Source organism: Desmodus rotundus, chromosome 6, assembly GCF_022682495.2.
Source record: "Desmodus rotundus isolate HL8 chromosome 6, HLdesRot8A.1, whole genome shotgun sequence".
Classification (NCBI taxonomy): Eukaryota; Metazoa; Chordata; class Mammalia; order Chiroptera; family Phyllostomidae; genus Desmodus; species Desmodus rotundus.
Window position 1 is genome coordinate 96,269,178 of NC_071392.1, and position 13,728 is coordinate 96,282,905.

Sequence of the window (13,728 nt, forward strand, 5' to 3'; positions counted from 1 at the left end):
GTATGGTGGGTAGATTTCATATGTGTTTATGTGTGTGTGTGGTGTTCACACCATGTATGTATGTAGGGGGTGGCTTCCCTGTACGTGTGTGGTGGTCACACTGTGTGTGTATGTGGCATGTTTGCTTCCTGTGTTTGTGGCGGCCCACCATGCATGTATGTGGTATGTGGGTTTTCCTGTTTGTGTGGTGTTCACACTGTGTATCTGTGGTATCTTGGGTTTGTCATGTGTGGGTGGTATTCACACCATGAGTGTATGCGCTGTGTTGGCTTTCCCATGTGTGTGTGGTGGTTACATCATGAATGTATGTGGTGCGTCTGCTTTCCTGTGTGTGTGGTGTTCATACCATGTGTGCATGTGGTATGTTGGCTGTCCCATGCGTGTGTGGTGATCACACCGTGTATGTTATGCAGTGTGTTTGCTTTCCTGTGCATGTGTAGTGGTCACACCACATGTGTACGTGGTAGGGGTTTTTCCTGCATGTGTGTGGGGGTCACACCATGTGTGTAGTGTGTGGCACACTGGCTTCCCCACGTGTGTGTGGCATTCACACTGCATGCGTATGTGGAGTGTTTACTTTCCTGGGCATGTGTGATGTTCACACCACATGTGTGTGTGGTGTGTTGGCTTCCCCATGTGTGTGTGGAGTCACACCGTGTGTGTATGTGGTTGGGTGGCCTCCGTGTGTGTATAGTGGTCTGACTGCTTGTGTAGGTGGTGGGGTGGGTCTCATGTGAGTGCATGTGTAAGTCAGTGACTCTGCTTGTGTCCTACAGTGCTCAGGACGGCCCCCACAACAAATGTCTGTGCAGTGACTGTGGAGGCCATGTTATTAGAGCCACCAAAATGCTCCGAGGTCCCAGCACATAGCCGACAGGGAGAACTCACAGCTTCAAAACAAAAGCCTGGGTTTGACTAAAGCTTTGGGACCTACGAAATCCAGGTTTTGTCCTGGCGGCCATGGGGCAGCCTCCCTCCTTGGCCTGCTCTCCCGTCCCCTGTCACTTGTACGAGGATGGGCCACCTTCCTCTGCCCCTGTCACTCCCACCAGGAGGGGACCCTTTTCTCCTCCCGTCACTCCTACTAGGATGTGCCTTATGCTGCCTCACCATCTAGTGGCCACCTGTAATATCGGTCACCTGTACCATTTCCAGGCCCTTGTAGAGTCAGTCATGAAAAAGCCCCCTCCGAGGGGGCAGTGGGCTGAGGACCCCCGGGTGACGTGCACGATTTCATGAAGGAGCTAATTAAGAATCCTGTAGGCCTGACAACAGAGAGCAACTCTGAGGGATTAAGATGGACACTTTCTAAGATTTCAGAAGCCCACGAAGGCCGCAAAACCCAAGACGCAGGTGGCAAATAAAGTTGAGTTTTTGTTAATGAAGACCCCATGGGGTTGTGCCAAAGATGAGAAAATGGCATCTATGTAAAAGGCTGTGTTTACGTGGCCACGTGATTTAACTACCTATATGCTTCCCAAGTAATTCTGTCTCTTCTCAACAGGCTGGGCTGCTTTTGTTTTTTACTTTTTTTTTGTCACGTGGACCCATCAGCTACTTTTACAGCTGAAGAAACTGAGGCCCAGGCCTGTGGTCCCAGAGGTCGGTGGGGCGCTGCACGGGCGCAGGGGAGAGGCAGGCCCCTCATTCCTGGCCCCTCTGGCCCCGCCCCTGTGAGCAGCCCTTCCTGGCCCCGCACCATGTGGCGACGCCCAGCTTTAGTTGTGTGTGGCCTTAAGCCTTATTCTTTCCAGAAATCCCCCGGCCGCAAACTTACCTGAACGCAGGTGCCCTGTACAAAAGGAAACTGTCATGGTCACGAGCACACATCAGTAATCAGTTTCTTGAAAGCAGAATCGTTCAAATAGGACAGAGGAGAGAGGTCATGTGGCCTTTCGAATGTGGGGAGAAGCAAGAACTGGACCGGTCAACAGAGGCTCTCGCAGCCCAAGTTCACGGGTCCTTCTAAGAATCCACACTCAGCGACACGGCGCCGGTGGGAGCTTGGTTGGCTGCGGCGCTCCCTAGAAAGCGGGTATGTTTCCTTCCCATTATCAACTCATTAAAGAAGTTTAAGGTGCTGACCGTCCCACACACGGGATGTGTGTGACAACTTCGTTGGGAACACTGACTGACTCATCATGCATTCGGAATCAGGTAACAATGGGCGCTTTTTTACCTCTCTCCTCGCCCCAGATTGAATCATTAAGAAACATTTAGTGAGAGCTCATGTTCAAGTTCTGTGGGCAGAACTCCGCGAGTCAAAACGCTCACGAACTCTCCTGGGGTTTCACAGATGACTCTGCGGTGCAATTTGGGATTTTCACTCTAAGTGAGTACAACAGCCACACGCCCTTAATTGTCACCGCTCTGTCACAGATCAGTTACCTCACATCCTCCCCTTGTGACAACCCCCAGGAGTGCCTGAGTGAAGCTGCTCTGACCCTCCCCACCGGGGAGGTGCGCACCTCCCGTGCACCCTGCTGCAGGAGACCAGGGCAGCCTGTCTGCACTGCGCATGCACGTGAGGGCGAACCGTCCTGAAAACCCCGTGTTGTGTTTTCGCGTCGTTCCCTACCTTGTTCTCGGAGGTCTGGTCTTCCACTCCCAGATGCCGGCCTGCTTTGTTCTTCATCTGGCTGTCGGGAAGGAAACTAAAGACAAACTTTTTTTATGCATGTGTGATAACCATATGACAATCTGCATTCGGGTCCCTGGGCTCCACCCCAGGACTGAGCTGATTCACAGACAGGGTCTAATAAAGAGGTGGTGGGGGGCTGGGGGGTAGGTGACCCTTTTCCAGGACAAGTCAGAAAGGTTCCCTCATCCTCTCTCCGCCACAGCACTCAAGCAATCATCAGTTTGGCAAGGTGTCCTCTGTCTGCTGCTTGGTTGGCCTGTGTTGACAGTGTACAAGGAGTGAACTCCGAAAGTGAGAGGCAGAAAGAGCCTGTGAGTTGGGGACTCCAGAAAACAAAAAACAAAACCAAAAACCTCACCGGGAGCAAAGAAGTCACAAAGGAGGAGAAATTGCTAAAAGCAAGGCTTCCCATTGTGCTGCGTTGGGCACACCTTTCAAGGGGAACTGGCCTTCTTGTCTCTGGCCTTCTCTTTAGGGGAGTTCAGGAAATTGGCATCTCCTCTGGGTCCCCCCTAAACCTCTCTCCCCAGGTCAGCGGCCGGCCGGCCAGCTGCAGCCGGGGCTTCTCCCTCATCTTCTTCACTTTCCTAGAGCCCATGGGGCCTTGTAGAGCTCCAGAGGGGCGCACCCGCTTCTCTCTCCCGTCCCGAAACACCGGGACGTCTGTCTGCCCGGGGCAACCACAGGCCATGCTAGGACTCTGGTGGGACAAGGACACTGTGGACCTCATTCAGTGAAGTCTGATGAGGTGGGTGTCAGCAGGGCCTAAGTCTCCGAGTCCCTGTTAGTAGGGGCCACCAGGACCAAGGAGCGTTCATTAGACTGACCGGAGCTTTGATGATGGTGGGGACCCTGTTGTATCAGCTGTCCCTGTCCTTTGTTGCTACTCCTCCTGACAAATCTGATTTTAGAATGGGCAGCTGGCGTGTTAATTTCACGTTCCACTGGGAGCCTGGGAGGTATGAGGTAGGTTGGGGACAAATGCCACTTTGTCACAGGTGAAAGGAACCAAGGAGTCTAGAGACCTGTGGCCACCAGCTATTCGCAGGCCTCCTGAAAGTTACACCATGCGGGCGGGTGCTTTGGAAGAGCCACAGTCTGGCTGGGGGCAGGTGGGCGGGGGGACAGCAAGCTGTCTTTGGTTGGGGAATCAACTCGAAGAAGAAGAGGCATGACCGCGTATGGGGAATTTCAAATCTAGTCAATTAGGTTATCTTCCTAAAATTACATTTATTGTTTTGCTTAACACCGACCTTGCTGCATAAAAATCAAAGGTGATTTCTAAGAGTATGCACTGACTCTCACTAAGGAGGAATTAGCCCTGACTAAAAGGAAGAAATACTTTTTAAAAAAATCACCATGAAGGATACTGAGCAACAGCTATTTTAATAAGCTCATTAGATCCAAGGCAGGCTTCTAAATAGTCTGCTACAGCAGAGCACTGGAAGTGTAGGGAAGTGCGTGAGAACTACTGCGTTTTAAAAGTATTACTTTTTTTGTGGAAACCTGAGTCAGTGAGAAAGCTTTCGATCCTGAAAAAAACCGCGGGGGTATTTTAAAAAGACTCTAAAGAAAGCCTGCACCTGAAAGGGGGAAAAAAGCCGAAGGAACAGGCCAAGGCTGCAGCATCGGCCATGACCTCAAGCAAATGGAGGAAACTGAACACTGCCAGAGCGATGCAGGGCATCTCAGCAATGGGAGCTCACGTTTCACGTACACTCAAGGGTCACTGCGGCCGGGAGTCTGCCAGGGCTTGGCTGTGACTCAGAAAGCAGAAGACTGCTGGACACCCGTCACCTGACAAGGGATTTTAAGAGCACACAGCCCACATACGATAATCATGCTTTACATTTAAATAATGCGACACAGCTTGTTACCACATTTTTTGGAGAAGCATGGATTCCTTCACTGACTTACCTTGCAAAAGTCTTTGAGCAGAAGCCCCTGACATGTAATCTCTGAGCTTTTGGTTTATTTGCTTATGAAATGGGGTCCTCTCAAGTTTTTATTGCCCAAGCCTGTTTCAAGGGACAAATGGGACTCTGTGAAAGGCTTTTTAAAAATACAGTAAGAATGTGCTATCGTTATGCAGAATCGTGGCTATTACTGGTTCCTAATAACTCTGGGGTAGTTTGTGTAGCTCCTTCTTTTGGGTTGGGGGGGGGAATACACAGAACAGCTTCCTAACCAGTTTTTCATATATATATGTGTGTACATATATATATATATATATATATAGTAAATTCTGAACTTTAACTTATCTACATAGAAAAAAATGTTTTGTGAGAGAAGTCTGGGGAAATTTGGACTTTAAAAGAGAGGAAGGAATTTTGGCCTTTGAGAAGCATGAGATACTACTGGGAGGCAGAAAAGGGAGAATGATAAAAGTCTCCCTTAATCCTAAAAATGTCGTGGCCTGACAAGTCAAGCCCCTCCCACTGCACCAGACAGCTCAGTGGGGGCATCCTGAACACAGAAAAACGTGTGCATGGTGGGGAAAAGGCGCTAAGATGGACGCTCTGCCTCACGACCACAATGGTGGCGTGAAGAAACTACCGCAGGACTCGCAGAGGCTCACTGTGTAAACGGCGTCACGGCAGAAGGGCTGTTATTACAGATGGCATTTTTGTCTGCGCAAGCTTAGTAAGTGCAGCGGCCACTAAGAAATGCTAATCTAGCGGTCCCTTCCATTCTTGAAACGTGAGGAAATCACACCCAAATTAGGTTACTGCAACTGTTTAAGCCACTAAAAGCATTCCAAAGGGCAACAGAAACATGGAAACTGCCCATATTGGACAGTGCTAGAAAAGAAAAACAGGCGTCTAAACTCTTTTAGATATTCTAGAAGTTTAGTCAGCCTATTGATTCTGTCTGTCTGTCTGTCTACCTATCTAATCTTTTCCCCTTTAAGATCCCCTGAATCAGCATAGGAGCCTATTCCATACAATTTCAATAACCTGTACGACGACATGGTTACTGGACTCAGGGTGCTCACTTTGTAAGGCGTGTGAATATCTAATCACTATGTTCTACACCTGGAACTAGCATAATACTATATGTCAGCTATAATTTTAGAAAACCTCTGTAATGTTAAGCTGTTTAGGCAATAAAAACAGAAAGGGCATATATACACCAACATGCACACACATTTTAAAGCAACAGATGAATCTGCATGTCACAAATTCGGAGCCACATCAGAGGATGGTCATTTGGTCTGCGTTTTCAGTAGTGGGAAGGGGGATGTCTTGTTTTATAGGTCAGGACCAGCATGTTCGTAAAAACTCTTGCCTCAGATATAAGTCCTCATCCTTCCTCCTCTCCCCTCCCCAGTGAGTAACTCAGACCCAGATGGGGCACCTTGCTTGGCACCTGGGCAAAACAAAACCTGCTCAGAAATGGTAAGCCTGGCTCTCTGAATTCAGATGCATGCCACACATGGCCTGAGTTTTGGTCTCCTGGACTACCACCCCGGGGACAGAGCCAGGGCAATGCAACGTTCCTTTTATTAAAGTTCGTGCTCCACCCCCGGCCCCCTGGAACAAGGGAAACTTCTAAGGCTCTGAGGAATCAGCCCCAGACACAGTTTTCTCTGCAGGGTTGATGTTGAATAATCTTGGGTATAAGCTTCCAGTAGCGATTTGAGGGGACAGTGCTCCCCACTCTGCACCCCACCCCCCTGGAACAAAGGGCTCAAGACATGGAGCAAAGGAGACTTTGGTAGAGACCTGCTGGGAAAGGCTTCATTTCACAAATGAGACCACTGAGGCCCCAGCAGGCAAGGGATACTGCCCATTAGGGGCCAGTCGCACGCTGTCATTGGGCTCTCCTGTCTTCACCAAATTGTGTCCCCCTGCCCAGCAGAGGCTGGCTCCCCGGAGCTATGCTTGGGCTATTGAAATGGGACCCTCATGGCAAAATCAGTTGTGTGCAGGAAAGCAGTGCATTGCCCTTTGAGGCTCTGTGGCTTTTAGTGCAGTTGGCACATCCGAAGTTTAAATCACCTCCCTCCTGTAGGTTTTTGGTAAAATGATGACATCATTATCTCCCTGGGTGGGTGGAAATGACCATCTCATTCAAAACTGCGATTTGTGAGAGACGCACGTCACAATAGCACACAGTTACGTCCACGATTATGTCATTCATGCAAACCACCACATGTTGTCAAGTATTTAACAGACATGGAGCAAAGCCTTAGAAATTGTGATCTTCGAATCCCTTGAAAAGTCTTTGAGACTAAAATGAAGAAATGAAGATTGGGGAGGTTCACTTTTGAAATGTTCACTTAAGCCACACATTCAGACCACTGCTAATTACTGCTTTGATTAACTGTGGCCCAAGGAGTCAACACCCGGGATTTGAGCTTAAGTAGTCTTGAGGAGGCAAAAAGGGGGGGGATTGGGAGGAGCCAGGGAAGGACTTGAAGACAGGGAAGGGGGCTTGTTGTGAGGGGGGGCCTGGAGAGGGGAAGGGGCAGGCAGAGGGCCCCCAAAAGTACCCTTCTAATATGATTATTTAAACACAAGACCTTTTGATCTTTTTTTTACCCCCAACCCATCTGCTGAGGGTCTTACCTTCAAGCCTCTGTGCCCCCAGCTAAAGCTGCTTGAAAAGATTCACATACAAACATTTATATTTTTCACAAGTCATGGTCAGTTTTACCACATTTTGTCCACACACTTAAAATACACTCGGAGCATTTTTTTAAAGTTTTATTTTAATTGCATTTCAAACACAAGCCGCCAGTTCACTCCCAAGTCACAATCCCTCTTTTAAACCAAGCCCCTCCTACTGCACTAGGGTGAAAGTGTAAACGATTGGCTTACCTCGGGCTCGTCCCTAGGAAAAAAAATTATTTCATATTTTTAAAGCACAGCCACGCCCATCCCCTGGAGCCAGCCCGGTGTGGTTTGCATCCAGATTTGCCTACAGCAGGTTTGCGTGGTTTCCTCTCCCGCATCCCTCCACCCCCGCACCGAGTGAGCCGGGTGTGTGCAGAATACTGAGCGTCTGCGTGCGGACCCTGGCGCCCCAGATACCTGAGTGTCTGTTTTTTCAACAGTAAAGACGGGAGGGTTTGGCGAACGAATGAGAAGTGAGGAAACACTTAGAGCAAAGGGAAAAAAGAGAGAAAGACATACAGGAAAAAAAGGTTATGGAGGCCGGCGGGAGGCGGCCCCCTCTCCCCCCAGCCAGGGACCCAACACGTTACCCAAGATGTCCCACCACCGTGTCTCCGCGGTTTCAGCGCAGCCCGCTGCAGAGCGCCGGCTCCCTGGTACCGCCAGAGTGTGCGAACACGGAAAGTTTTTGCCCGCGCCATGGCGCACAGCACAAGACAGCCAGCTCCCCGGTACAAGTACGCAGTCGGCGGGTAATTTGGGGGTGCCAGGGTTACACAGGAGCATGTCATGCACAGGCGGACACAATATGGACACCAACACACACCAACGAGAAGCTATCTGGGTCCAAGCAGCCGTGCCAGGCGAGGCGGGGGGCGAACATTCCCCAACGACCCCCGCCCACCACGGCCCCAACCAGCTCAGCCGGGGGGAACCCCAAGGGCCCTCCCCGGCAGTTCCTGGCTCACCTGAGGCCCCCGCCTTCCTGGCTGTCCCCCACCCCAGGACACGGGGTCGTCTTTGGGTCGCTGGCGCTGGTTTGTCCAGCTGGAAACGACCCTCAGTGTTGTACGGTACCACTTTGCTCCCTGAAGGGTATATACTTCGACCACCCAAGCCCCCCAGCAGCCCCCCGCCCACTCCCCAGGCAAAGTTGGGGCCCCTCACTGGAACTTCCTAGCAGGCTCTTCCGGCCTTTGCCCAGACACCCTCCTCCCGCTGCCAGGCCCCGAGCCCCGCCGGGCAGCCCTTCCACCCACTCCCAGGTCCCCGGCGGCCCTGCTCCCCATGGGCAGAGTCCGCCGCATTACCTAGAAGCAGCAGGCGGTGCGTGCACATGTAACCCATCTTCTCGTCCTGGAGCTGCTTGTCGATGCTCTTGCTGTGTTGCTTCTCCGCGCGCTTCTGAGAGCGCTGCCCCAGGACTTCCTTGCGCATCTGTCTGCGCTTCTCTGCCAGAGGCATCTTATTGACCTTGGGGCTGTGTGGGGCTCTGGGCTCGGCGCTCTCAGATCGGCCGAAGCAGCCCGTGAAAGCTTGCACGAGGAAGTTGCGGAGCAAGTTACGCTGCGGCTTTCGGTGGTGGCGATTTCTCCGGGACAGGAAGCAGTGCAAGCATCCGAAGGTCCCATCGTGGGATTCATCGCTGCTGCTGACCGACCCTTCGTCGTAGTCGCGGCCACGCTCGGACCTGCCCCGCCAGGCATACGCGCGCGGAGGCTGCGGAGTAGGCGGATCGGCAGCCTGGATCTCGGGGCTGGGGGGTCTGAGATAATGGAGCTTAGGGCGTGCTCCAGAAGCAGGGGCTGCCCAGGCGACAGGCACGGCTGAGGCTGCCCGGGCAGCAAGCATGGCTGGAGCGACTGGGGCTGCCCCAGAGGCTGAAATATTGGAGGCGGCAACGGCTGCCCGAGCAGCAAGGGCTGCTCGGGCGGCAACGGCTGCCCGGGCGGCAGGGATTGCCCGCGGGGCAGGGGCTGCTCGGGTGGCAAGGGCAGCCCGGGCGGCAATGGCTGCTCGGGCGGCAAGGGCTGCCCGGGCGGCAGGGATTGCCCGCGGGGCAAGGACTGACCGGGTGATAGGGGCTGCCCAGGCGGCAGGGGCTGCCCGGGCGGCAGGGGCTGCCCGGGCGGCAGGCGCGGCTGGGGCGACTGGGGCGGCCGGGGCTGCCGGGGCGGCTGGGGCTGCCGGGGCGTCTGGAGCTGCCGGGGCGTCTGGAGCGGCCCCTGCTTCTGGAGCGGCCCCTGCTTCTGGAGCGGCCCCTGCGTCTGGAGCGGCCCCTGCGTCTGGAGCGGCCCCGGCGTCTGGAGCGGCCCCTGCTTCTGGAGCGGCCCCTGCTTCTGGAGCGGCCCCGGCGTCTGGAGCGGCCCCTGCGTCTGGAGCGGCCCCGGCGTCTGGAGCGGCCCCTGCGTCTGGAGTGGCTCCGGCGTCTGGAACGGTCCCGGCGTCTGGAGCGGACCCGGTGGCAGGAGCTCCTTCTCCCGGAGAGGGGACTTGGCGTCCCTCCGCGGCAGCGGCGGCTGAGTTGGCTGAGCTTCCTTCCATCTCGGCTGCTTCGCCCTTGACTGGGGGTCTCTCTCCCTCTGCTCGCTCTCTCTTAACTGGGGCTCTGGAGACCTCGATGGGCGGGCCGTCAAGCGCGATTGGGGGGCTGTCCATGTTGACGGGAGCGTCGTGGACCCCAACGGGGGCGCTGCCGATCTCGAGCGGGGGTCCGGAGATCTCCATCGGGGGGCTGCCGCCCACGAAGTGTGGAATAGGTCTGACAGCCTCTCGAGATGCGCTGCTGATGGCGCCGGGGACCCGGAGGGGGGGCTCGTTCGTGGTGGGAGCGAGGAGGACCGCACTCGGCACCGCGGCTGCCGAGAACTGGCTGCAGCTCCCGTCGTCGGTGTGCAGGTTAGCTCCGGGGAGCCCAGGGAGTGGGCTGCCGTCCCCAAAGGCTGCTCCATCAAACTCAAATGGCATAGCCTCCTCAGGGGGAGGGCTGCCTCTTCTGAAGCCTGCGTTTGCAGGTCTGAGAGCTTGGGGCTCCTTGGGGGGAGCGCTCGAGACCCCCACACCCTGGCCTCCTGGAGTGGTGTCTGAGACCTGCAAGAGAAGCTGGCTGCAGTCTCCCTGGGCAGGCTGCTCAGACTCATAAGGCATGGCTTCTTCGGGTGGAGGGCTGTAGCTTCCCAGGTCTGGTCTGGCCTCCCCGAGGGCTCTGGGCTCCACGAGCACTGGGCTGAAGGCCTGGAGGCCTGCAAGGGCCACATTGGTGTCTCCAGGCTGCTCCAGGGTTGGCCAGAAGCCTCTCGAGCTGGGCTGCTCAATCTCAAAGGGCATGGCTTCCTCAGGAGGAGGGCTGTAGCCTCCATGAGCTCTGGCTTCCTCGATGCCTTCGCCAAGGCCCTGGAAGTTGGGTCCGGAGACTTCTGGAGGTCCACAGGCCTCGCCTTCGATCTCGATGGGGATGGGCTCGCTGTGAGGCGGTGGGGTCTCCATTTCTTCGGCTGTGCTAGGCCCAGCACTGGGGGCAGCTGCCCCTGGGGCCTCCAAAGGTGGCTGCTCCTCGGGCTGTTCCCCAAGTTCAAGGGGGATATCGCGTTGTCCTGACATATTATTGCCGTCGAGGCAGTTGCGCACGCCCATAACACGGTGGCGGTCTCTTAAAATAAACTTGGGGCCCCGCAAGACGGAGCACCCAGCCAAACTAGGGTGAAGAAAATATTTTCCGAAAAAATCAAAGTACCAGCTAGAAAGTTCTCCAACCTCACTTGATAACCCTTGTGAGGTCTCAGGGGTCAAGGCCTCAAGCCCCAGACGATGGCAGAACCAACTCTATTGTTGCTGGTGGAGTCTTATCTCCTTCCTGGACAATTTTTACGCCCCCAGGTTGCCCCTGGCGACCCCCACCCCCTTGGCCTGACCTTGTTCCTTCCTCTCTCTGTCTCTGTCTCTGTCTCTGTCTCTGTCTTCCAGGCCAGCCCCGCCTGCTTGGATCTGAGGAGCGTGTCGATTCGGTCCGAAAATCGCTCGTAGTGCTCTCTCTCTGCCACCAGGGGACGCCGGCCCGGTGCCCAGGCGGCTGCGGGAGCCCGCTTCTGTCTCCGGAAGCCCTGGACTTTGGGTAAGGGGGCGATGAGCGCAGGCCTCGCAGGAACGTTTTAGCTCCTTCCACTCCTCTCCCTGACTGACTGGGAGCTTTCTCCTCTCTTCTCCCCTGGCCAGAGAGAGAGAGAGAGCTCTCCTGCGTTGCGGGACACGTGACGCAAGACGTGGGCCCTGGGCAGCGTGAGCGCAGGAACTGAAACCCTCCCTCCCAGACACAGCGGACTCTCCCCAGGGAGAGGAGGGCTGCGTGAAGGTTTCTTCACCTGAAAGGACCCCTGAATCCAAGGGTCGCAGCCCCCAACCCTGGGCAGCCTCCGATCCTGAGCCCCAAGTCCGGAATGCAAGGCGTTAGGCGCGTGGGAAGGGGGCGAGGGCGCGCGCGAGAATGCGACAGGTGGTCGTGAGCCCACTGGCGGAGAGGAGGTGGCAAGGGGCGAGGGGATGGCGAATGTCTGCGCACAATTTTTTTAAAACGTCTTGGGGTGCTTCCCACTGCTTCTGCGGCATTTGTTTGCCGGCTTGCCAAGGCTGACTCCGTAAAACACTTAATGTCCCCCATCCCCACCAACTCTCTGGGCGGGGGGGGGGGGGGGGCGGGTGGTCTCCGCAGTGGCTGAGGGCAAAGCAGGCCGGGTTCTCCCCCATTTATGTGGACTTGGGAATGATTCAGGGAATAAGAGGGTCTCGGGCACGTACCACGGAGACCTAAACAGTAGCCGCAGTAGCACGAAATGGGGGGCGCAGAATCTGCACGGGGACCCCAAAGAGTGCAGGCCTCAGAGTTCCAGGGGTCCCACTGCTCTCATGAAGGGTTAAAGGGGGTTTCAGTTGGGATTTATGCTCGATTCACGGTGGTTTCAGAGATTGGTCAACCCTGTGCGCACCGAACCCAAAGACACCCGCCCTGCCGTGCCGTGCCGGCAACAGCTGCCGCGATGTGCGGCTGCCTGCCTCGGTGCTGGCCGCAGGGACGGTCAGCCAGATCCTTCCTCTGGGTCCTTCCTCTGGCTCCTCCCCAGCCCCTCTCCAGCCCGCTTTCAGCTCCTCTCCCCTGGTTATGGGAATCTCCAGGTAGCCGCTTTTACTTTCCAACTGCAAGAGCCCGCCGAGGCGCCCCTAAGCCTTGTCAAAAAACCACCAGCCGCCAACTGCGCCCCCGTCTCCGTGGCGTGTGGTGGGCTCAGAGTTCGTGGGGGGTAGGGGTGGTCAATACCACACTGCCTGGGCATGCTCCGCGCATGTGTGCGTACTGGTCTGGCTCTGGGGTCTGCGGTGGGATTTGAGCCCCGGGAAAATTTTGCTGCTTGCGGATCACATAAAACCCGGGACAGGGGCATCAGGTCCCTCTTGTCAGAGGGTGACAAGGGCTAGCGAGCCACTTTTAGGTTCAGTTGCAAGGCAGCTGGGCAGGGGAAAAGTGGTCCCCTGGCCTGTGGGCGGGGAAGGCATGGCGGGATGAGTGGAACACAAGGTGGGCTGCGGCGAGGCGCGTCACGGTATCAGCACATCGTGGTATCGACGAGCCGCGGGCGGGCGAACCACTCACAATCCAATCTCATTCAATCTAACGCTTCCCTTGTAGAATGAGAAGACCACAGCCACAGCGCAGCCTTGCCCCCGCATCTGCCACCCACGTTGCCGCGCTGCGCGCAGGAAAGCTGACAAAATCTCACCCTGGGCAACGTTTGGGACCCTCCAAAGGTGTATCATCTCAGCTCTGTGAGTCTACACACTTCCAAATATCAACACTGAACTTTGGCTCAAACTTTAGCTAACTACATCCACGCGCAATGGTTCAACTATTTGAGCATCCACTCAACGTGCCAACTGGGTCCCAACAAACAACTCGCTCCCCTCCGACCCCAGGGCTGGGTCAGCCATTGGGCCGGGGTCACGCCAATCAAGGCTGGTTGGCGAATGAGCAGGGGGCATTGGACCGGAAACCGGATATGAGTGGGCGGTCCAATAGGGGGCGCCGCGTTGGAACTCCCTAAGAGGTTGTACTGTTGGGGTGTTTGGAGTCAGTTGGGAGGTGCGCGTAGGGCAGCCAGACCCCGGGCACCACGAGGTCGGCTGGCACCGTGGGGGTCACTTAACTGACTCCCAAAACTTACAAGGTGGTCGGGAGCTCTCAGGGGCGAACCCCTGGTCTCTCTGATGGCGGTGGACAAACACACCCCACCCCGGGGGACCCACCGCTGGGGCGAGAACAGAGATTCCCAGGGCCTGGAGGGAGAGGGCCAGGACCCCGAGGGAAGAAAGGGCTGACCGTCCTGGTGTAGATGAGCAGCCCCGATGGATAAGGAGTTGAGGCTCTGGGGATGCTGAGCTCTGCCGAAGTGCAAGGTCAGTAGATGTTGGGGTTTGAGCCCC

At 55.6% G+C, this 13,728-nt stretch overlaps 1 protein-coding gene across 5 annotated transcripts in view; it reads right to left on the reverse strand.

Annotated features, from left to right (window-relative positions):
• The window catches only part of GNAS (GNAS complex locus), a 48,698-nt gene extending 37,805 nt beyond the window's left edge, over positions 1–10,893 (reverse strand). For 2 of the 5 annotated variants that reach the window (XM_053926219.1, XM_053926217.1), the window contains exons 1-2: positions 9,371–10,893; positions 8,571–9,133 (exon numbers count right to left, since the gene is read on the reverse strand). In XM_053926219.1, the coding sequence (XP_053782194.1) occupies positions 8,571–9,133; positions 9,371–10,893 (2,086 nt within the window). Of the gene's footprint in view, positions 1–8,228; positions 8,349–8,570; positions 9,134–9,325 lie in introns of all 5 variants that reach the window. The other 3 variants (XM_053926221.1, XM_053926216.1, XM_053926218.1) reach the window with 3 other exon arrangements.
• Positions 10,894–13,728: the final 2,835 nt, after the last annotated feature.